Below are 21,485 nucleotides of genomic sequence, written 5' to 3' on the forward strand. Positions count from 1 at the left end.
GCTTGTCTTTGGAGTGGGAGACTGCACATTTAATGTGTGAGACTAACCCGAGTGGACAGGCTGCAGCGTGTGGGCTGGCCATGCCACCGCTCCCAGCACCCACAAACCTCACTCTGCCCCTGTCCTGCCAGTGCCCACCCCATGCCAGGCTGCCACCAGTACCGAACCAACTCTTAAAAGGGGGAAAAAAGGCAGCCCAGGAGGTGATGCCTACTGTGAATATAGCCCAGAGCGCCTGGGGGAGGGCTGATCAAGGGATTGCCGCTTGGAAGGGATGGAAATGAAAGAATGACTTGTGGGTTTGTTGCCTCTGTCATCCCCAAATTATGCTATTCATCTTCTCCCCATCCTCCAACTGCTGCTCCCCCCCAACCCACCCCTCTCCATGCACTCCCGCCCCCTTTCATGTCTGTAAGAAGATTATGCGAGTGTGGATGGAGAATTAAACGTCATGGCTGTAATTCACACCAAGAAAGGCCTGTGTGGGGCAGACGCAGGGTTCCCGCAGGGTCCCATCCTGCCACCCAGCCTTCCCAGCAGCAGCCAGCCATGTCGGGAAGCCAACACCAGCACAGGATGCATGACCACCCGGGGCAGGGAGGACGGGGATACATCCCTGGGGATGCTGGACTGTGGGAAGGGATGTGGATGAGCCGGTGAGGATCCAGGTTGCCAGCCCAGCTTCCAGCATCAGTCCGGTGAGCCATGTGGCAGCCATTGGGGAGATACAGCCCAGGGACGTTCTTTGTGTCCCCGTGGTGGGGCAGCGGGGAGGAGAGGAAGCCGTGGCCAGCTCTGGAATGATGGTGACTGACGTTTGCTTGCTGAGAATCTGTTGGAGAATATTTTTATCTGTTGGGTGTGAGTGTGCTACACGTCAGAGCCATCTGCCACACAGTCATTTCTGGGAGAGCTGGGAAGTACAGGCATGAAAATCTGTGAAAGTGAGTGCATTCCTCTGCCCTTCAAAGCTGCGTGTCCCCAAGTCTTCTTCCTGTGCTGTCCGAGGACAGAGCTGGGACAACTTCTTGTCCTGCTGAGGGAGAGACAAGCACTTGCATTCTCTAAAATGGAGATGGTCTTGAGCTCTGCACAGCAAGCCCCTTGCATTGCAAGCCAGTTCAGATACAGGAGGCTGAGTGAAGCCTTTACAGCAGCTTCATTGCATGCCCACCTTGTTGCCCTCGCCTGTAGCCTGTTCCCTCCTGCGCTCTTAGCGCCTTTCCATCAGTTCAGATTGCTTTGGGAAGTGTGCTCAGCACCTCGGACCCTGTTGCTGCAGAGCCCGACCAGCATTGCCTCTTCTTGCAGAAGGCAACGAGGAGGTAACCCCCCCTTACCCCAGAGCCAAGCAGTTACTGTGGGAGGTTTCTGTTTGCTGGACACGCTGAAGGAGCCCTAGGATAAAAATATGTGATAAAAATAAATGGAGACATCAGCCCATGCTGAAACACCGGATCTACTTGCCTTGAAATATCAAGCCGTTGACATCCGAAACCCAGATTCAGAGCAACATTTTGCAACTAGCAGAATCCCCCCATCCTTGTGACAGATGCTCTGGATCAAACACAACCCAATTTGTGGCATTTGGGGTTTTATCAAAGGAAACTGTTACCACTCGAGCCTTCTTTGCTCCAGCCCTGCCGCTCTGCCGCAGGAGAGTGAACGCGCCTGGTTCGGGTTTACAATGAGCCGTCTCCTGCTGATGAGCTGTAGCTGGGAAGACATGCCTGTCCAGTTCCCTTTCAACACTTTCTAAACATCTTGTGGCCCAGGCTTTCCTGCCAGAGTGTAGGATTTAATCATCCTTAATGATAGCCAGCCCAAGGATTGCATTCAGCCAGGTTTTCCTAAAGGGCTACATCTGAAATCTTTATCTGAGTACAACCCCCCGGTAAATTCCCTGATAGATGACTGGAAACACCACAGGGCTGTGGCAGAACTCTGGCCAGTACCAGAATTAAACTGAACCAAAAGCTTAAGCCATTGTAGGACCCCAGTGGGATTTTTGGATGTAATCAGTACCACTGCTGGGCTTGGCGTTCCTCTCTGCTGCCAGAATTTGTTGGTGCAAGAGGAATGCCCTGCTCCCACCAACCTGAAGTTCAAATCAATCCAGCAAATCCTGTGCAGGTAGGAATTACTGTTATTGATTTTTAATGTAAGCCGATACATCACCAGCATGGACTTGGTTGATACTGGTAAGATTTATACTGATTTAACTGCACCCCCATGAAGGGTTTGTGCCAGCTCCTCTAGAGCAGATTCAAAGTGGTTTTAATTAAACCGATGCAACTTCATCGTGTGGATGAAGGCTCAGGCAGGAGCAGCATGGCCTGTGCTGAAGAGGAGAAGCAGCACAGGGGAGCAGGCTGGGTCTCCTCTTGTTTCTCCTTTCCTATCTTTCCTTCTCTCCAACAAGCTGGCAAGCTGCAACTTTTCCACTAAATGAGATGGCGGAAATTTGAAATGCCAAGTTGTGCAAGGCCTGTGGCATATGCTGGAAGAGGCTGGGTGCAGATGCAATGCGGGTGATGTCACCTTGTCTCTGTCTCCTGCACCAGGGACAGTGACAGCTGCACCAGCTGGTCCCCACCACAGCCGGCTCTGCCCAGACCAGGGGTGCACACACCAGTGGGATACGTTGGAGTTCCCCCCAAATAGCAGAGGAGGCTCACAGGTGAGTCTGTGAGTGGGCAGAGCTGAGACGGGTCCAGAAGCCCTACAGGCAGCATGGGCTCAGCTCCCTGAGCAGGGAGACGAGATGGGACACCAGCCCCATCATCCAGGACCATCCTGCGCCACCAGGGCAGGCCTCCACATATCTTTTGGGGCTGGAGAAGAGACACTGACTCTGGGGACAGAAAAAACTAATGGAGAGAGAGGAGAACTTGGGGGGAGGCTGCAAGTCAGAAGTTTTTGCCCTGAAAGAGAGCTTCAAAACTAAACCACAAGTTTTCCCATCTGCTTTTCTCCATTTTTTTTTCTCCTGGGAAAGGGAGACAAGTGGGGAAGGGGAACTGCTGAAGCAGTTTCGGGTGAGGGGGCTGGGGAGGTTCTGCCAGATTGGAGAAAACATTGGATAAGGGGAAAAACTCTGAGACAAATTTCCATTTTGAGAGAGGCTGCTTTCCCATTCCTTTAGAAAAAAAGTTTTTCAAGAAAAATTTCAGGCAGTCCCATTGTCTTGCTGCAGCCTTTGATTTAACTACTTGATCAAGTATTCGACAAAACCCTCTGTGTTTTTTCAGGACGTTTCTTAAATCCTGCCGAGGTATGGGATTATGAGAAACAACAAATGGCAAGCTGTCTCTAACCCCACAGACTTTCTCACTCTCGTTTTCTCTCTCACTTTGGAATAAAAAATGCAGTGCTCCCTGCTGAGTTCTCTTTAAAATTCACATTGTCTCTTCAAATAAAGGCTGGGAGGGTGAGGTAGTGCTTTGAAAACCAGAACTCAGTCATACATTGCAGGGCCAGATCCTAGAGGATTATTCTCTCTCAGGACACTTTATAACTTCATGAGAACTTCTGGCCTGGCTTGTCTCACCAGCTCGGTGTGAGTGGCCCCAGCGGATGGCAGGGTGGCTGAGATCCCTCCACCCCTTTCCAGCAGGGTGGCTGGATTTGCCCCGGGAGACTTTTTAAACCATGATAAAGCAAATTCCAGCTGTGCCCCCTGGCATGCCTTGGCCCATTACCCGTGCAGGCGGGGGATGCTCCCTGCATCCCTGCTGGAGGGGAAGCCCTGCCGCAGCAGGGACCTCTCCATCGCGCTGGCCCAGGCTGGGCTGCGGTAACAGACAGCGCTTTCTGTTGCTTTTGGTGTAATTCCTCGACTGCGGCAGCCTGTGCTGCCCTAGGGCTGTGGTGAGCTGCCGGCATCGCCCCCAGAACGCTCAGAGCTGAACGAACCTCTTGTTCCCATGAGAAGTGCTTGGTGGGGCAGTGTGGCTGTGCTTTGCTGTCAGCGCTCTCTAGACAGGGAAATGAATAGAGGGTCTTTTCCTCTCAACCCACCCGGCGTTACGCTGACAAAAGCTTGAGAGCAAGGGGGTGAAGCTGGCAACTTCCTTTGCTTTTGTTTCAGTCTGTCCTTCCCCAATGCAGCAATGAGAGAAATGAGTATAATAAATGAGCATATTGAATGTAAACCACTGCACATGTGTTTAAACAGTGCTATCGCCAGGCCATTACACCATCATGGGGCAAATTACACCGTGCCAAGATAAGGCACTGGGCACAGACATACAGATGCTGCAGCAGGACAGAGCTGCCAGCACAGTATCCACACCCTGGGACATGGACACTGAGACCTCACCATGCCAGACAGGGAACAAAGTCTCCTTAAGCAGACCCTTTAAGTGACATTACAGCTCTGTGAAATTCTGACAGCACCTGTCATTCTTGTAGTACCATTTCTGTGATTTTCAGTAAACAAAAGCAAGTAGTAATCGTTGGGCAGAAATCCCTGGTCCAAGGTTCTAGCGTGGCTTGTGTACATTTATGCATGTGTCTGTGGGCTGGGCCAAGGTTTGAAGGAGGAAAGGTGGCTGGAGCATTTTGGTGTCTGTGTTCCTGAGGCCTCTGCCATGTCGAACTCTTGGAAACAGAAAATCAGTGTAAAAACCAGTTCTGACGAGTCTTTCATGCACGTAGTTCAAACCTGTCACAGCGATGTCAAAATTCATCAGCTCAGTGAACCTATTACACCTGGAGCAGAGCTGAACAATCCACAGCTCCAGCTAAGGAAGAACAGCCAACCCAGCCCTTTCCAACCTCTATTAGGGAATTTCTCTTTCCCTTGTGGGGCACTTCAGGGTGGGGGATGGATGGGAGCCTGGATGCCAGGCGGGAACTCCCCACGGCCGGGGGATGCTCAGACCCGGCTCCAGGCTGGGGCCAGCCTTGCAGGGAGGCGGAGAGCTCGGAGTCCCCGAGCTGGCGGGGACATGGCTGCGGGCAGAGCCTGGGGCGGCGGTCCCGGGCCGGGCTCCCCGCAGGCGGCGGGCACAGCGGGGCGCGTCCCGAGGAGGGGGCGCCCGCTTGGGGCCAGGCCGGCGGCGGAGGGGGCGGGCAGCCCCGGCCTCCGCTCCGCCTCGCTGGGCGGGCGGATCCCAGCTCCCGATTTTCGCGGGGGCTGCAGAGGCTTGTCCCGGCCCTGCGCGATCCTGCTTGGCTGACGCCCTCCCCGCCTCCCTCCTCCTCCTCCTTCACCACCCCATGTGCTTCCTGCCGGGCCAAGTTTGCAGAGCGCCGCCGCACGCCGGGCCAGCGGAGCGGAGCCGCAGCGGAGCGGGGTGCACGGCGGCGGGCGCGGCTCCTGCGCGGCGCGGCGGGGCAGGCTCGGCGGAGGGCCGGCTCCGGCCTCGGGGCGTTCTCCCCCGGCCTCGGCGGCCCCTGCCCGCCCGCACCATGCCGCGGCGGCGCGGCTGCCTGCCGCCCCTCCTCTGCACTTTAGCCGCCCTCAGCCTGCCGCTGCTGCTGGCCGCCGAGCCCCGCGCCAAAAGTTGCTCTGAAGTGCGGAGACTCTACGCCGCCAAGGGCTTCAGCCAGAGCGAAGCGCCCAGCCACGAGATCAGCGGTGAGTCGCGGTCGTCGCCGCCGCCTTTGTCCGTGCTCGGCCCGGGCCGGCGGGGTCCCGGGTGCGCGCCTGGCTCTCCCCGGCGCGGCTTCCCCCCGCAGCGCGGGGCACGGCGCGGAGCGGGGCGCGCTGCCCGGCTGGGCTCCCGGCACTCGGCTCGGTTCTCCTCCCCGCAGCTCGGTGCTTATCCCGGCGCGGCAGCCCGGAGCCCGGCGCGCTCGGCCCCGCCGTGCCGGGGTAGCGGGCGGGACCGCGCCTGTTGCCGGCTCCGCTCCCCGGCGGTTTGCGCGGCGGCGGGGCGGGCGCTGCCTGCCCTTGGGCTGCCTTTCGCCCCGGCGGCGGGCGGCCCCATCCTGCCCCAGGTGCCGCTCTCCCGGCGGCCTGCTGGCGAGGGGACGGAGAAATGGTTTATCTGTTATTTTTTTTTTTTTCTTTCTTTTTTTCTTTCTTTCTCTCTTCCCTCCACCTTCGTCCGGAGGTACTTGTGCATCCAGGGGACAGGAGTGCTCACAGCCGGCAGCAGTAGGAAATGGTAGCTAATGTACTCACACCCAAAACATTTTATTCTTTTTGTTTCATCCTTCATCTCCCTCCCAGGGCCGCTGCTTTTATTTCCCCTTCTGAATGACCTACTGGACCGCATTCTCCGCGGAACAAAGGAAGTGCCTTTTTAGCTGGAATCCTCGGAGACCACCAAGGACTCCAGCTCATGCACTGCAATTTTGCACTACTTTCAACAATAACAAAAATGCATGACTGAATGGCTCAAAAATGTGGAGTGTTAGAGGCATTCATTTCAGTCTAGGACACTGTCACAACACAGACAGACCCCGAGTAAATACCTTTAGACGGCTAAGAGAGAAGCTGGGGGTAATCTTTACCATTGGTGTGCCCTCCAGATATGCATACATTATCCTTTTCACTGACAAAACTAAAATGATTGCAGTCGGTTGTGCTTTTGTATGGTCAGGCTAATGATACACGCTTAGCCTACATCTGTTTGAATAAAATTGCTGGTCCGTTTACTTCTCCAAGAAATATTTTAATGAGAAACGTCTGACTGGTTGCAGTTAAAATACTCTCTCCTCTTTACCCTCCCTGCTTCGTAAAATGGTCTCTAATAAATAGGCTTGGATTTGATTTGGGTCCAGTCCTCCTCGGTGTAGGATTAGGATGTGAGCAGGATTCCTCGTATGTCTGGAAGGTTTGATCCAGTCCTTATTTCATATATTGTTGTTCAAAATGACTTGGTGGGCTTTGGAGGATCTTGGGAGTACGTCATGATGACAGGGCTTCCATGTGAGGCTTTAAAGCAGTTGTTGGTTTGACCCTGTGCTTTTGAAATGAGGGGTCAGAGAAATGTGATGAGCAAGGTAAGATTATTTGACAAAAGGAGGGCTTTCCACAATGACACGCTGAAAATACTGGCTGGGTTATGTTGCTGTTCCAGGGGTGCGGGGAGTCTGCCTGGCCTCGCTTGGAAAGCAACAGGTCTTGCAAACTTATGTTTTAAATGTCATCCTGCTCTGCAGGGTGTTTCAGAGAGGATGGTGGCAGTCTTTAAAGGAGATGCCCTGTGTATAGCTTTAAAGTGTGGTGTACCTCAAGTGTGACTGCACTTAAAATTAAACCTGGAGTGGGGTTCTACACCTACTGCAGTTTCACATTCCCGTGGCAAATGCACGTGGTTTTGGTGTGTGTGTCACTGTTCGTAGGCTCTGGATCCCCTCTTGTGCTGCTCAGTTGGTATATGCAGATGGGAACCGCTTGTTCCACTCCTGGTTTTTAACTTTCTGAGTGTGTGCTGCTTCACCTGCCAGTGGCTTTGCAGGGTCAACACAGAGAACAGTGTGCTGTGAGCTGGGTGGGAAATGCCGCCCGTGATAACGCTGGAGGCTGAAGTCTGACACCAGGGTGAAAAGTCTGTGGTGTGTATTGTGTCTCAAAACATGAGTCACTTGCCAAACCTTTGATTTCAGTTGGTGTTTCAGGTGATAGTAGAGTGTTGTCCTTCAGCTGGGTAAGTGAATTGGGAAGGCAGTTGCCTGGGAGCCTGGCTAATCAGTGGGAACGAGATAAACGTGTGTGGGAAAGAGCTGTGTGTTTGGAAGAATATCCCATTGGGCTGATGGTGGCAACTGGTGATTTCTGCTTGGTAGTACCTCTCTGCTTGCCAGAGGGTTCATCAGGCTTTGATGATGATGGGATAATGTAGGAAATGTGGTTATTACTGGCACGAACTCAGGTCCGAAGTCCATCAAATTTTTCTTTGGATTTTTGTACCAGTTTGGTGGATTGTGCTTTTTTACTCCCGCTCTCTTACAGAATTGCTTTAGATCACAGCGTACAGACAGAAACTTCCTAGCGCCTTTCCAAAAAGGTGTCCTGAAAGCTGTGGTAAATCAGTTTCTGTGAGTGTAGTGACTTCCTTGCAGTCCGAGCAGGGATTAATGATCGCACAAAACACTTTGTTGAAGGGAAGCAGCGCGGCAGCGTGGGCAGCTGTGCCCCTGCACCGGCTGTGAGGCAGCAAGCGAAGCTCACCCTCACTGCGCGGACATGGGGGCTGTTTGGGGGATTAGCCCAAATGTGGATTTTTTTGCCACATTTATGTTCTTCTGGAGCACTAGATGTGTCCAGCTTTTTTTTTTTTCCTCTTTCAAGGAAATGCCTATTCCAGCAATCTTTTTATCTGTATCACTGCTATTTCAGTTACTTTTTAAAAGGCTGTTCCTTGTCCATAATTACCCAAGAGTTCAATATAATATTTGTTTTGGACAAGTTTAGGACCTAACTAGAGTATGCATACATGGGCGATGATACCTTGCTGAAGTACATAAGCATTTCTGAAAAGTGCGCGGCTGATCAACTCATTGCTTGCTTGGTAAGAGGTATATAATGTGTTACTTGTACTTTGATGTTAACTTGGTGTTAGAGGTATAAAGAGATACTGCTCCTGTAAATCTGCATAGAAGCTGTTTGTAAGTCGTAGTCCTTCAGTACTGCCTTATATTTGAGTGATCTCTAATAGCTTCTGCACCTATAGCCCTGTGATGTAAATGTTGCAAAGCACATGGCAATGGTGAGATGCAATCTTGCTGCTGTTGCTGGAGAGAGATCAGTGCTTGCGTAGAGCTGATGAAGAGCGCTTGTGAAACTTGACTCTTGATAATGCCTAGATAGTAGGTGGTTTGGGAAGAGCACCAGCCTATAACTGGTTTTAAGATTACTTTAAAAGTTTCCTAAGGAAAGGGCACATCTGGGGGAGGTCTCAGTGCTACAGCCTGTAGCGACTCACTGTTCAAAGTGTTGTTCCTTACTGAACCCCCAGGTGTCTTGGGGTTGTGGTGGTGATGGAGCAGGACTCCCTGGGAGTGACCATCTGCAGGGGCCGCTTACGCTGGTTGGCCTGGTGTGGCTGCAGAAGGAAATGCAAAGTGATCAAGTGTCGGTTGCATGTGGAGACCCACAGTAGGTGGCTGTGATTTAAAAACAAAATACCCCAACATTTCTTTCAAGAGGCTTCTTCTTGCCCTCAGGTGTTAAAAGGATGGAAATTCCTTCCCTTTTCCTGCTAATTGGAAGAAATAGATGTTTCTTTTCCTGGATTGAAAAGGCGGGGGGGGGGGGGGGAACCCAGACTTGCTTATTTGTGGAAAGCATTATCAATTAACCTGTGAATTTCCTGCAGAAGTGTATATACCTGACTGGCACTGCTCTCCTGATTTTGTGGCGGTATGGGGACAGGCTTGAGGGAAAGGTCCCCTGTTGGGGAGCACAGAGTGAGCCTGGAGCCTTTGCAGGGAGCTGGGTGCAAGCACTCTGTGTTCAGTCGTAGTAAAGATGCTCGTTGTAATCTTTGTATTTAAACTAATAATTTATTTGTCAGGAGCTATGAAGAATTATTATTTCACCATGACAGGGGAAATCGTTTGGCCCCTGATTTTGGACTAATGGGATTTTGCCCAGAGTAACTTTGTTTGTGTGCCCTGATGTCCTGCTGCTCACTCGTCTCAGTCGTGTTGATGGTTGTCAGCTGGGTGCCGTCACCAATGCATCACCCAGGTGTGCCACCTTGGTTGGTTGGGAATGCTGCCTTGTTGGCACTGCTGGTTTACATATAAACTTCAGCAAATGCTTTCTCAGTTTTTCATGTGCTGCTCTTCCGTGCGGCCTGTTCCAACTGAGAAATGGTTTCTGGATCTCGTCCAGGTCTGTGTTACTTGTGTTGTCTGGCACTGCTGAGCCTGTTGCAGTCCGTTTGCACAAGACAGCTCCTGGGATTTTGGGGATATGAGAAGTACCAGATAATGCCTGGTACTCCTCGCCAGTTGTTTCGAGGTGTGTAGCTACCTGGCCACCAGCTGCAGCTGTTTGCAGTGGCTCTTGTCCAGTGAAGGCAGTGGTCCTTGTTGGGCAGGGTGGTTGACCACCCGCGGGTGGGGAATTGACCATCAGAGAACATCCTTGTGGCAAATGCAAGTGCTGACATGGAAAAGTAAATGAGAGAATCGCTTGAAGTATTTTTAGCTGCTTCTAATGTCATTTAGCAACTGGAAAGAGCGGGGGGGGGGAGCTGGCAGGGTGCAAGTCACCCGCAGAGCATCATCGAGCAGCCGGGTGGCCGGCGCTGGTGGCCGGCTGGCTTGGTGGATGTTGGTGAGACCCGGCGGTGGCTCCTGACTGACTGACGGCTCTGACCGCTGCTTGCCTGGGACTCTGCTTTCTCCCTGTAAATCTGCAGCGTGGGGTTTTGTTCGACTGCAGCAGTGTGCCGTGTCTTAGCAGCCGGCAGCGTGAAGCATGTGGTTAGCAGCAACTGCTCGCAGTGGTCCGGGCTGAGTGGGAGTATCATTTTCCTTGGCAGACACTTCATAGAAAGTTCTGTTTTTTCTGCCAGAATAAGCAGTCATTACATTCCATGCAATTCATAGTCAAATTATTATCTATTGTTAAAATTGCCTTAATTATCAGATGTTTCCTTAGACATGTAGCTGTTTTTTAAAAGGCTGAATTGAAGTGTGTACATTGTGCAGAAGGCCAGAGCTGCACAATGTTTTCAGTCCTGTTTTGTAGTTTCAGGGAGATTTTCTGTGGCTTTCATATGTCAACAGGCTTTTTATTCTCACTGAAATGGCACCGGAGCAAGGCCAGCGTGGCAGCGAGGCGCTGGGTTTGCCTCGGGTCTCTGCCTCTCCCTTCAGCTGTGGTATTTATCCTTAGTACTGGTGGACCCGTGAAGTTCAGGCTGAAGCATCACAGCTGCATGGGAGCAGGAGGTGTGAGATGGTTCTGACGGGACAAGGTCCCACACAAGCATCTTCTGTCTTGGATATGCGGATGGCACCTGGCCAGCAAGGCTGGGACCTTTGTCAGGAGGCTGGAGGAGGAGTTCCAGGTTATTTGGGATGGTGGTGTCCATCCTCTCAGCCTGCACTGTGGTGTTGGCTCATGCAGACCCCACCGTCATGGTGATGTGCAATGGGTTGCCAACGCTGGGGGCACCCCAGAGTCTGTGTGGCTGGAGGAGGAATGCCAGTGCTTCTTGAGAGGTGTCAGACTTGTTCTCACCTCCATTCCCTTAGCTGTTCCCCTGATAAGTAGAGGAGTGCTATGGATGTACCTATGTGTGTGTTGAGTTGTATGGGCTCAATCCTTCACATCTCCTCACTCTAGGTTTGGGCAGCACTATCCCATCCTTCACTTCCTTCCAGAAGAGTAGCGACCCTCTGGGACCTGATTAATTGCCTTTTATTTTTTGGCAAGGACATTCTTGTTAGCTGAGGGGGTCAGGGTGTGTGTCTCCTCCCCGGCGGCCTGGGCTGAGAGTGGGCTGCCAGCCCCGTCTCCAGGGCAATAACCTCCTCACATTCCTCAAATTCCTCCGGCTTTCTCTTTCTTTTGAGATTATGAAGATAACTTCCTTCTCCCATTGCTAAGCAATGCAAGAGCCCAGGAAAACTCTTAAATTTCCCCCTTGCTCCCTAAATTACCTTGTGTGGTCCACGATGCCCTGCAGCAAACAGCTCCAGTGCCCTGGAAGGGGCAGTTTGTACGGTCAGCTGGGGTTTGTGCATCCCAAGCTACTGCTTGTATTTTTTTTTTTTAATTGCCAAGCATTTTAATTAGAAGAGAATGACTTTGTTGTAACCCTGCTTCCTGGTTTGTTAAAGACTTTTCCTTAGTGTTTCATGAAACTATTTTGCCTTTCTAGCAGAGATTTTTGGGCTGTCTGTATTTTTCTTTGGCCGTGCAGCCCTGTGGAGGCTGCAGCTGAAGCACCATGTTTGTTCTGGGGGATTTTCTTCTTGTTTGCAAACCTCTGGTCCGGGAAAGGCACTTGGATAAAAGCAGTGTGCTGGGAAGAGGGGAGCCGGTGAGGAGGTGTCAGGGGCTTTGTGTGTGGGGCTCGTGGCAGCCACGTGAGATGTCACCAGGCTTTGCCCCGGTGATGCTGTGGCTACGATGGTTTTCTTAGGATGGCTTTCCTGTTTATGAACAGCCATGGCTGGTGCAGGCATCTTCCCCACTGATTTGTGCCTTGTGGTCCAGCATGGCAAGAAGGGTGGGATGGGATGGGGAAGGGCTGGTGGTCCCCAAGAGCATCACCTCAGGGGCAAAGTGCAGTGGAGATGATGCTTGAAAAGTGTACAGAGCGGTATGCACTGGGTGGGATCAGCCTTTAAGGGCTGCCCAATATTGATTTTAGTGTGAAATTAGAGTTGTAGTGCCTCTTTCCCAAGCATTACCTAATTTCTCCTCTTGCTTGCCCCCAGAAAGCACTCTTATGAATACTTTTTGTTGTTGTCCATCTTTTAAGAAAAAAGTTTGTTTACAGTCATTCTACTTGTATATTCAGTGGTTTATGCAGTCTTCATGGACTTGATGGACTTGAACACGTGTGAGGGTATTCTCACTCCTGGTTTTGGTGTAGGAAAGGTACACGGTCAGCAGAGAGAAGCTGCCTTGAGCAAAGGATTTTGAAAGAGTATTTCTCTTACTGTTTCCAGTTTAGAAGCTGAGAATTGTCTGGATTTTAAGCAAATTCAGATGGGAGCAAACAATGACGAAATGTTTAAAATATGTTTCAACATTTTTGTGGGAATAGGAACTGCTCTTATACAGGCGAGGCTGCAGCTTTCAGGAGGTGAAAATATGTGCCCCTTACACATTGTCAGCATTGTTGCTGCCTTTCTTTTTTTTTTCTTTCTCCCTTTTTTTTTTTTTTTTTAAATGCTTATAGGAAATTGGCTTTGGTAATTGAGTTTCTACAGAACCACAACATCCAATAGCTGTTCCTTTCCAGGGGTCACACTTAGGTTAGTTTAAGTAATGTGCATTCAGTTTAACCTCTTGTGGTTTGTAGTGCTATTCTAGAAATTACTGGTGATTTGGGGTGTGTTAGAGTGACAACTTCACAGGAAAACCCCAAATGTCAGGGTGTCTGGTTTTCAGAGGGCTCTGACCGCTCGCCTTGTGAAAACCAGGCACCTTGTGGTATGTCCCTCGAAGGGGCATGCTCACATTGGGAAAAGCGGTTAAAACCTTTACGGCCTGTTGACTTTCGTTTTGAAGGAAGCCGAAATAACCATCAGTGAATTGTTTACCTATGTTGACATATAATATTCTCCCACATTGAAGCACTGTGATGCTGCGTAGTTCCGGAGAGGCTGTGCTGGACGTGCAGTGCTGGGTCACATCGCCTGGTGTGGCCGGTCCCCTCGCAGCATCTCTGATGGAGGAGCAGAAGTGCTCTGGACCCCCAAATCCTCGGTGTTTTGGGGATTTGCAGGCAGCAGAGGGCCAGCTTTAAGAAATTATGAGCTGGGGCTTTAGCTGGGTAGCATTGACACTTTGGTATAAAAAGCTCTGTGTTGCAGGCTGCGATGACAAGAGGTGATAAATCATTCTTGGCTGGTGCTGCAGGTTCTAATAACGGTGTTTTAAAAAGATTACATGGGTTTTAATACAAACTTTTTGCTTTGTACTCTCCTCTTTTTGAAGAGCAGAGCCTGTTTTGATTCAGCGTTCTTGGAACGTAAAGGGGGAGCCAGGATTTTTACTGGGCTAAAATGCAGCTTTTTGCTTTTCCTACAAACATGAGGATCTTGTTGGAGTGTCTTTATAGTCAACTGGCTGGCAGTATCCCCTTTACAAGGGAGCTTGCTTGTTTGTTTTAAAGGTAACTTTGTCCTCGGGAAGATGAAAGAGCAAGCAGCTTCACCCAGCTCACTGGGTGCTATTGGAAAGGAATTCGTGATAGGAAGGGACTTTGCATAATAGCAATAAGGGGGGGAAAAGTAACCTCCTGCACCTCCCCTGGCTTTCCTTGGCCATTCCCATGGGAGGACAGGGCATTTATGTAATCAAAGAAACCAACACAGTTATAAGTCTGATGGAGAGCAAGTCCCTTACCAGATGTGTGGTCACCCAGGAGCACTTTACCTTTTCTCTGTGTAGTATGGGGCAGGTTTTTTTGGTGGTTGTTTTTTCCCACCTGCCAGCCTTTGGGTTTCTAAAGTGTGGTGGCTGGCAGGTTGTGGAGCACAGGGTGCAGGACGGGTTGTCAATACATCAGTGACAATGTCCCCCTGCCAGGGCAGAGGCACTGGGAGCAAGTGGCCAGCGTACGGATCAGAGGCCAGAGCGGTGGTGCCACTGGTTTGGTTTGGACTGGAGGAAAACAAACAGGCTTCCTCCTGAGTTTTGGCTCGGTTCGGAGATGGAGCTGAAGGTGCCATAGAACTGTATGCTTTTCTTCTTGGTGGGGGGAAAAATGGCTTTGATAGCATCTGCTAATGATTCAGTGCTGTTTACATAATAATTGTGGTTTGCTTTCATTAGCTCTGATAATGAGATTGCTTTCTTCTAGTGCGAGCACTTGCTGTTTGGTTTTACATGCTCCTGCCCCGCAATCGTGGTGTGAGGGCTTTAAGCCTGGCCTGGCCTCCCTTCCCTGGTTCCAGGAGTGGAAGAAAGCTCACAACTTCTCATTGCGAAGGGGGCTTGTATCACCGGGGCAGCTTCTGAAAGACCCAGGTAGTGGTTTGGAGCATCACAGCATCTTGGAGTTGGTTTTGAATCCATTTTGGGTGATTTCTCAGTACTACGCTTATCTTTGTACTAAACTCTTGGTTTTAGCTATTGGCAAGGAAGGGAATCCGCTGACCTGCTTCCACTGGGAGGTCCTTTTGCCTCTGAGATCCACTGCATCAGAAACACTAATCTGTGACAGCATACATCATGGGTATTGTTCATGTATGCAAAACTACTGGATTAACTGCTGCAGCCTAACCTTGGTACAGTATGTGTTTGTTTCCCATGTCTGAGGAGCTGTGGATGGTGATGTTGCCGTAGGACATGCTGCCAGCACGTGCCTCCCGCAGCATCTCGCAGCATCCCGCCATCTGCGCAGCGGTGCCGGGTCGTGCCGGGGAATCACACCCACCGCTGAGCTCTTATTAAATAAATAATGGCATTGGGAGGAAAAAAACAATAGCGTGAGCACTACCTTTTGAAGAGGTAAGGTTGTGTGTCTTTTGTTGTGTGGTGTTTGTGTGGGTGTTTGTTTTTTTCTTTTTTTGTGGGGGGGGGGGGGGGGGGTATTTTTTGTTTTGTTTTTGGTTTTTTATTCCTTTTTAGCTTTATGGCGGGTGCATTATGGTTTTGGAGCAGCCCTGATGGCACAGCTATGGCTGGCACAGGATGGGTCCCCTCTGGGCAGGAGGGTGGCGGGCTGCGTGTGTGGCTTTGCAAATGCCACTTGCCCGTCCCAGGGGACGCACACCCTCTTCCTTCGGCTACAAGTGACTGTTTCTTTAGAAACATACCCCAAGTCATTTGCTGCCAGTGGTAGATTAAGGGTTCAGCTGCTGGAGGGAGAGTCTGGGCAGAGGATGAGTTGACCTTCTCCTTTGCAAAACAGAACTCTTTTTTTTCTTGGGCTGGGGAGGGTAACGCTGCTCTGGGACATGTGGCTTCTGCTAATTAGCGTGAGTTAATTGGGACTGGCTGGAGAGCCATGGCTTGATGGATAGAGGAGGCTTGAAGGGCTGTTTCTGCCCTGTTGTATCCGGCCTGCCAAAGGGTTGCGGAGATCCCGGTGGCAGGCACCTAGCTAGCAAAACCCTGTGTAACTCAGCTCCGTCCTTTATTAAAGGCTCCTTTATACCACTTTTTTGCCGTAACCCCCGCCAGAACAGCCAGTCTTTTCAGCAGCCTGATACCTCCCTTACCGGGAAGGCTCCTACGCGGGGAACAGCCGGGCTGGCACGGTTCTGCTCCAAAACAGACCCAAAGCTGCTTTGAAAACACTGTCTATGAGTGGGTGAGGATGCCAGGAGAGCCTGGTGCTCCGGGTCAGCCCGAAACCAGGGATGAGTCCGCTTGCCAACCAGCCAGCTCGATGGGATACTGAAAAATAGTTGTGGCGAGTAGGGGTTAATTCCTAGGTATCAAAATATGCACAAAAGGTTAAATGAGACTTCCTCTTTGTCAATGAATTACGGCTTTAAAATATTTGCATTCTTTCCTGAAAGATTTAGGAATAATTATATAGCACTCAGGGGCAAGGCATTGCCAGATAAACTTAACAACTCTATAATTTGTACTCGAGGCAGGGTTTCCTGTAAATGATAGCTTTGTTTAATTTTACAATACTGCTTCCAAATGTTTGCCGCGTATGAATTGCCAGCTAAACTGGACTTGTGAATCTGAAAGAGTATTTGTTTGTTTGTTATTGCAGACAATAAAAAACTGCTGTATTGGGCTAAAACTTGGCATCTCCTTTAAAACTTCTAGGCATCCTTTCCCAGGCAGGTTTGGCGGGGTGGGCAGCCTGTGTAGGGTGCAAGCGGCTTTCCGACTTATCCGTACAAAATCCCTGTGCTGCTGTAGGATCTCCTCCCGCTTTGCATTTTTCTTTTTCTGGGGTTGGGAAAGGAACGCTGCAGTCGCAACGCACATACTTTATTTCCATTACTCAAAGCCGGAGTCATGCATAGTTACAGCCAAAGACACTTCAGCAGCTCTGGGGATAACAAGATAGCTGACAGACTGGAATGCGGATTTATCAGGGGTAAAAACTGGCAAAATTCCTTATTTCTGATTCTTCTTTTTAAATAGACCCTTCGTGCTCCTGTTGCATGAGCCCCGCCATGAGTTTTAACCCCTTGTGTTCTCCCAGCTGTGTCTGGGGATGTGCAGTGGAGCCGCCCATATGTCTTCTGGGATTAAATTGCTCAGTCCCAGTTAGTTCCTGGGTGTTGTTTTTAAACTATGAAGCATTTCCAGAAATGTTTTCAATGGGTTTTTATTTTCAAGTGCGAGCCTTTGCACCAGATGTGTGTTCGAGTGACCACAGAATGTAAATTTTACTGTATGTTGCCTTTGGACTGGCAGTTTGGGAGGCTACTGGGCAGTTAACATAGGAGGATTGTGCCATGAAATCCGCTTTCTTGGGATTTGATTCATATTAATTTATTTCAGCGCAAATCTCTTTATTGGCTTCAGTTACGTTTTGATGTAGGGCTACTTTTCCTGTGCCTTCGTTAGGACCTGGAAATATTTGTATTGCTGTGAGAAATAGGTCATCTTTGGCTCTATGGCTTTTTGGTAATATATATATTTTAATATTCTGAAACGTTAAGCAATTTCTTTTTGAGGAGACAAGTTACAGCAGGACAAGCGCACTTGGAAGTTAAATAGATTAAGTGAAATCCCTCAATTCCAGGAGCTGGGTTCAGAAGGCAAGTCAAGCTGTTTAGGGAAAGAGTTTCAAGTTAAAATTTAACTTTTCCTCAATTGTCTGCAAGCAGCTCATGGTGCAGCAAGACCTGCCTGGTGCCAGCCCAGCACAGGAGCCCGCCGAGAGGGCTCTGACGTGGCCGTCTGTGGGGTGGGTGGATTTGGAGATGGTGGTTGTGCCTGTGGTTGTGCGTCTCGACCGGCAGAGAACGAAGAGAATTTCACTTTTTTTATTGGAAAAGGAAAGGATTGCTCAAGGATTGCAAAACGCTTTGTTTTGGAAAAAATGTCATTGTTTGAAAATAGCATCAGAGCAGGAGGGGGGCAGTTCTGAAGCCTGCGGCAGTCTTTAAACTGTTCTTACATGGGGGATCTGGTGAAGCTTCGAGGCTTTAGTATCAGCTTGGACTTTTGTCCCTGCCTCTCCCTTTGGTGTTGAAGGATGGGAAAGTGTTGTTTGTTTGTTTGTTTGTTTGTTTGTTTGTTTTTTGTTTTGTTTTTCTCTTAAAAAAAAAAAAAAATGGAGTTTAAAATAATGAAAGTCTTGACTTGTGGGCAGAAATGCTGATGTCTGCCTGCACTGGAAGTATGCAAAACCTGGTCATGGTCAGCACTTGGGCTCTCATGGGAGAGGTGCTGGAGGTGCTGGCTCCTGCTTCTTTGCCTTGTTCCTGTGTTTATCCCTTTGGTTGTGCCCCGGCCATGTGGATGTGAACCAGCGTGGCCCCTCACCACTTTGGTGCCGTGCTTCTTGGCCTCTTTTATCCTGGTGCATCTGCAGAACAGGCTCATCCTCACGGTGGGAAGCTGCTCTGGTCACAGCCCAGTCACCCACTGGAGACACCCAGCCCACGTGGCAATGCCACTGATGGCAGCCCCTGTGACAAAGCCTTGTCTCAGTCCTGCACACGTTGCTTCGTGCCTGTCTGCTGTGGGGACTGCCCGTCTCTCCCCCAATTTTTTATAGTGTTTTTGCTAATTGAGGGTGCTGAGATGGTGCTGCAGTGGCGGCAGGGAGAGTGGGAACCCTTCTCCCTGCTTGGGAAGGAGTTACACGACTGGTAGATGCCTGCCATCCTTCTAATTGACCATCCTTTCCCTGGGGCTCATAGCATGCTGAGGGCTGATTACCTTCCTGCCAGTGGGTTTTGGATGGTACCGCCTGGGAGGTAAAGGTCCTGTTTGCACTCACTTCTCCCCGTAGGTTGCTCAGGGCCATGCTTAAAAAGACAAAATAAACCCATTCAGTGCCCACCAGTAAATCCTGGATGTGATTGTCCCCTGATATGATAAGATGCTTTCAGCTAGGAGTGTTGTTTTTCCACCCTGCTGAAGCGGAGGGCACGGTGCTGGGGCAGCTGTTTGCACAAGCCCAGCTGCTGTGCATGAGAGGGATCAAAATTTGGGTCTGCAGGCAGAAGGTCTCTGTGATACCCAGGCTTGAGACCTCCCAAGCTTGCTTTTTCCAAAATACCAAAGAAAATGTGACCCTGCATTGGCTGGAGGGGAGGAGGCCTGCCTGGATGGGTGTAGGGTCTGCACAGACAGCGTGAGCCATACAACGTGTGGGATGGACAAAGCCGCCACAGACTCGGGAAGGAGAGATGCGGTGTTCCTGTGCAGAGCAGTGCAGCCCCGTTCCGGCTGCAGCTGCCACTGCTGGCTCCTCACTTACGCGTTCCTCTCCCCATGCAATTAAAAGTGTTTGAAAGAAGGGTAGGAAAACCAAAAGGATTGTTTTAAAGGCTGAAGTGGCCTCCTGTGCTCCCTGTGGGCGGTTGTCCTCTGCAGTCGCATCCTTCATCTGGGGTGCTGCTGTGCCTCCTGGGAGGATTTTGCTCTAACTTGGTGGTGTGGAAGCTGGCTTGCAAATTGTTGAAAAGATGCTGAGATTTATCTATGCTAATGGAAGGAGGTGTGCCCATGTGAACCTGCTGGCAGATAAGGCTGGTCTTCACAGCTGGGGAGGGGAGGGGGGTAGATAGGGTGTCCTGGAGGGGGGCGAAGGAGAAATTTTTAATTCTGTGATACCCCTATCGTAATCCTTTCTCCCCTCTCTCCCACCCACTCTGCCTTGCCTCTTCCAGGGTAGATTAAACTACTCAGTCTCGCCTTTTCCACAAATACTGGCAGGCTGCTGATCCCAGGCCTGGGGAATACATTGGGAGTCTGTTCCAGCAGCGGGATGGGTTTTTGGACATAGGTCGCGTTTTGCTGGCTGAGCACAGTGCTTTGCTTGTGTGAGCTGGGTGGCTTCTGCAACAGATGCCCAGGCTGTTAAAAAAAAAAAAAAAAAGAGAGAGAGAAAAAAGTAAAGCTTGGTGGGAGTAGCAGGCAAAGGCTTAAAAGCACATTTTTCAGGTGAAAATCTTATTTACAAACTCAGCCGTAGTCTTAGCTCAGAGGTGGCTTGTTCAATGGGAGATAAAGCTGAAATGTGGGAGGTGTTGGTGATGGTTCAGACTGTGACCGGTGCTGGGGGGCTGCACTCCTGTCCCAGTGCCGCTGCTTGCAATAGATGTCCCCGGGTGAGGATGCATCAGGCTCTGCCACCATGTCATCTCCTGGTGGGTGTCCTGCCTGCTGTGCCCGGGGGGAGGCAGAGCTGGGGTTGGTGCCTCCTTGCTTCTCCAAGGCCTGGAAAGGAGTCTGCTTGCCCTCCCCTATTTTTTTTCCAGGGGTGCTAAGCCCAGGGCTGTGCCACTTGCTGGAGGACAGATTTCCACCCCCAGTTTCTCTCTTCCCTCCCTGGCTCCTAGCTGTGCGTGGTGGCCCAATTTCAGGTGCATTTCAAAGGTTTTGGGAAAGTTATACCTTGGGTTTTTGGCACTGGACTTCCCCGGTCTCCTGTTGTGCTGCTTATTTGCCTTTCTCAATGTGATGTTTCAGGCTCAGCCGTGTGCGTTTTTGGAGGTTTGACTTACTTACATGAACGGTTCTCAGAAAGTTCAGCTGAAAAGCAGCTTTTCTTCCTGGGAACAGCCAGGAACCACTAGTGTGTGATCTTTGTGTATAAAGTTGCCTTTCTCTGCCTATAAACAGTGGCCCTAGGATGGATGTGCTGTGGACCTGTTTAGATTTAAATCTGACCCACCTACTTATTTTCAGTGCTTGGCATCCCCTTTGAGCAACGCGTTCTTTCCTGCCTTTCGCAGTAACACATGGTGTGAGTTTTTTAACCTTTAAAATTGGAAAGTCCTATCAAATTGTGGTGAGCTGCTGCAGACAGGAGCATATGATTTTATTTTTTTTCCACCCACAATATCATATACACAGATTGCTTATTAATTGCCCGTGCAGCCTTTCTTCTGATGGCTTTACAAGCCAGGACCTGATAGGCACAGAGTGCCCATCGTGTGTCCTGCCAGCCCCTGGTAGCTCTGTCTGTGGGAGCGGGTGAGCTGGGAAGCACTTGGGCATGCCTTGGTCCTCCAGCTCCAATGCAAGAGTTGCTGGGAGATCAAGCTCTGCTGGCTGTCCCTCCTAGAGCCTTTCATCTGGGCTTGTTTCCCCAACCATGGTTTGCATCAGATTGATGCGAGCTAATTATTTCTGAACCTCCTTTAATTGGTGCCTCTTTCTGCTCCAGCTGAAATTGGGAAATTGTTTCTACAGTTGTGAGCAGGGGGAAGACGTGGGGCAGAGCAGCATCGCCCGTGGTTCCCTCCCAGGAAGGCTGGATCGAGGGGCTGGCAGCAGTGCTGGGGTCACTGATGAAGCAAGAAAAGCCTCTGCATGCCTTTGTGGGCAAGGCTGAAAAATGCAATGTGCCACAAACCTGCTGCTTTACTGGGTGTTTGCAGCATGCATGTGTGTAGTGAGACGAAGTGCAGGTTCCTGCAGATCAACTCAACGTTGAATTGTGGCTGTGATGCTCTGGAAAAGCATCTCTGGGTTGATGGTAGTGGCTCCTCCAGACTCCTGTTCTGGGAAAACTGTTCTGCAGTGGGAATTCCTGGCTGAAATATTTCGCTCAATGCAAAGCCTCTCCCAGTTTTGGGCCAAACTGGGGGCGACAACCGTGGAGCTGTAAGCATGGAGCAGTGCGGGTGCTTTGCCTTCCCTTTGGTGCCAGAATGGTCGCTGTGTTTCTGTGAAAAAGTCTTGTGGAAAACTTTCCGCTTATAACTGAAGTCTCATTTATGTCTGCCCAGGA

The 21,485-nt window shown here is 50.5% G+C and overlaps 1 protein-coding gene across 1 annotated transcript in view; it reads left to right on the plus strand.

The window, feature by feature from the left end:
- Positions 1–5,208: 5,208 nt before the first annotated feature.
- The window catches only part of GPC4 (glypican 4), a 67,431-nt gene continuing 51,154 nt past the window's right edge, over positions 5,209–21,485 (plus strand). Inside the window, exon 1 of the mRNA XM_065077612.1 lies at positions 5,209–5,584. Coding sequence (XP_064933684.1) covers positions 5,224–5,584 — 361 coding nt within the window. The 5' untranslated portion in view covers positions 5,209–5,223. The remainder of the gene's footprint in view (positions 5,585–21,485) is intronic.

Source organism: Columba livia, chromosome 12 (assembly GCF_036013475.1).
Source record: "Columba livia isolate bColLiv1 breed racing homer chromosome 12, bColLiv1.pat.W.v2, whole genome shotgun sequence".
NCBI classification, from domain to species: Eukaryota; Metazoa; Chordata; class Aves; order Columbiformes; family Columbidae; genus Columba; species Columba livia.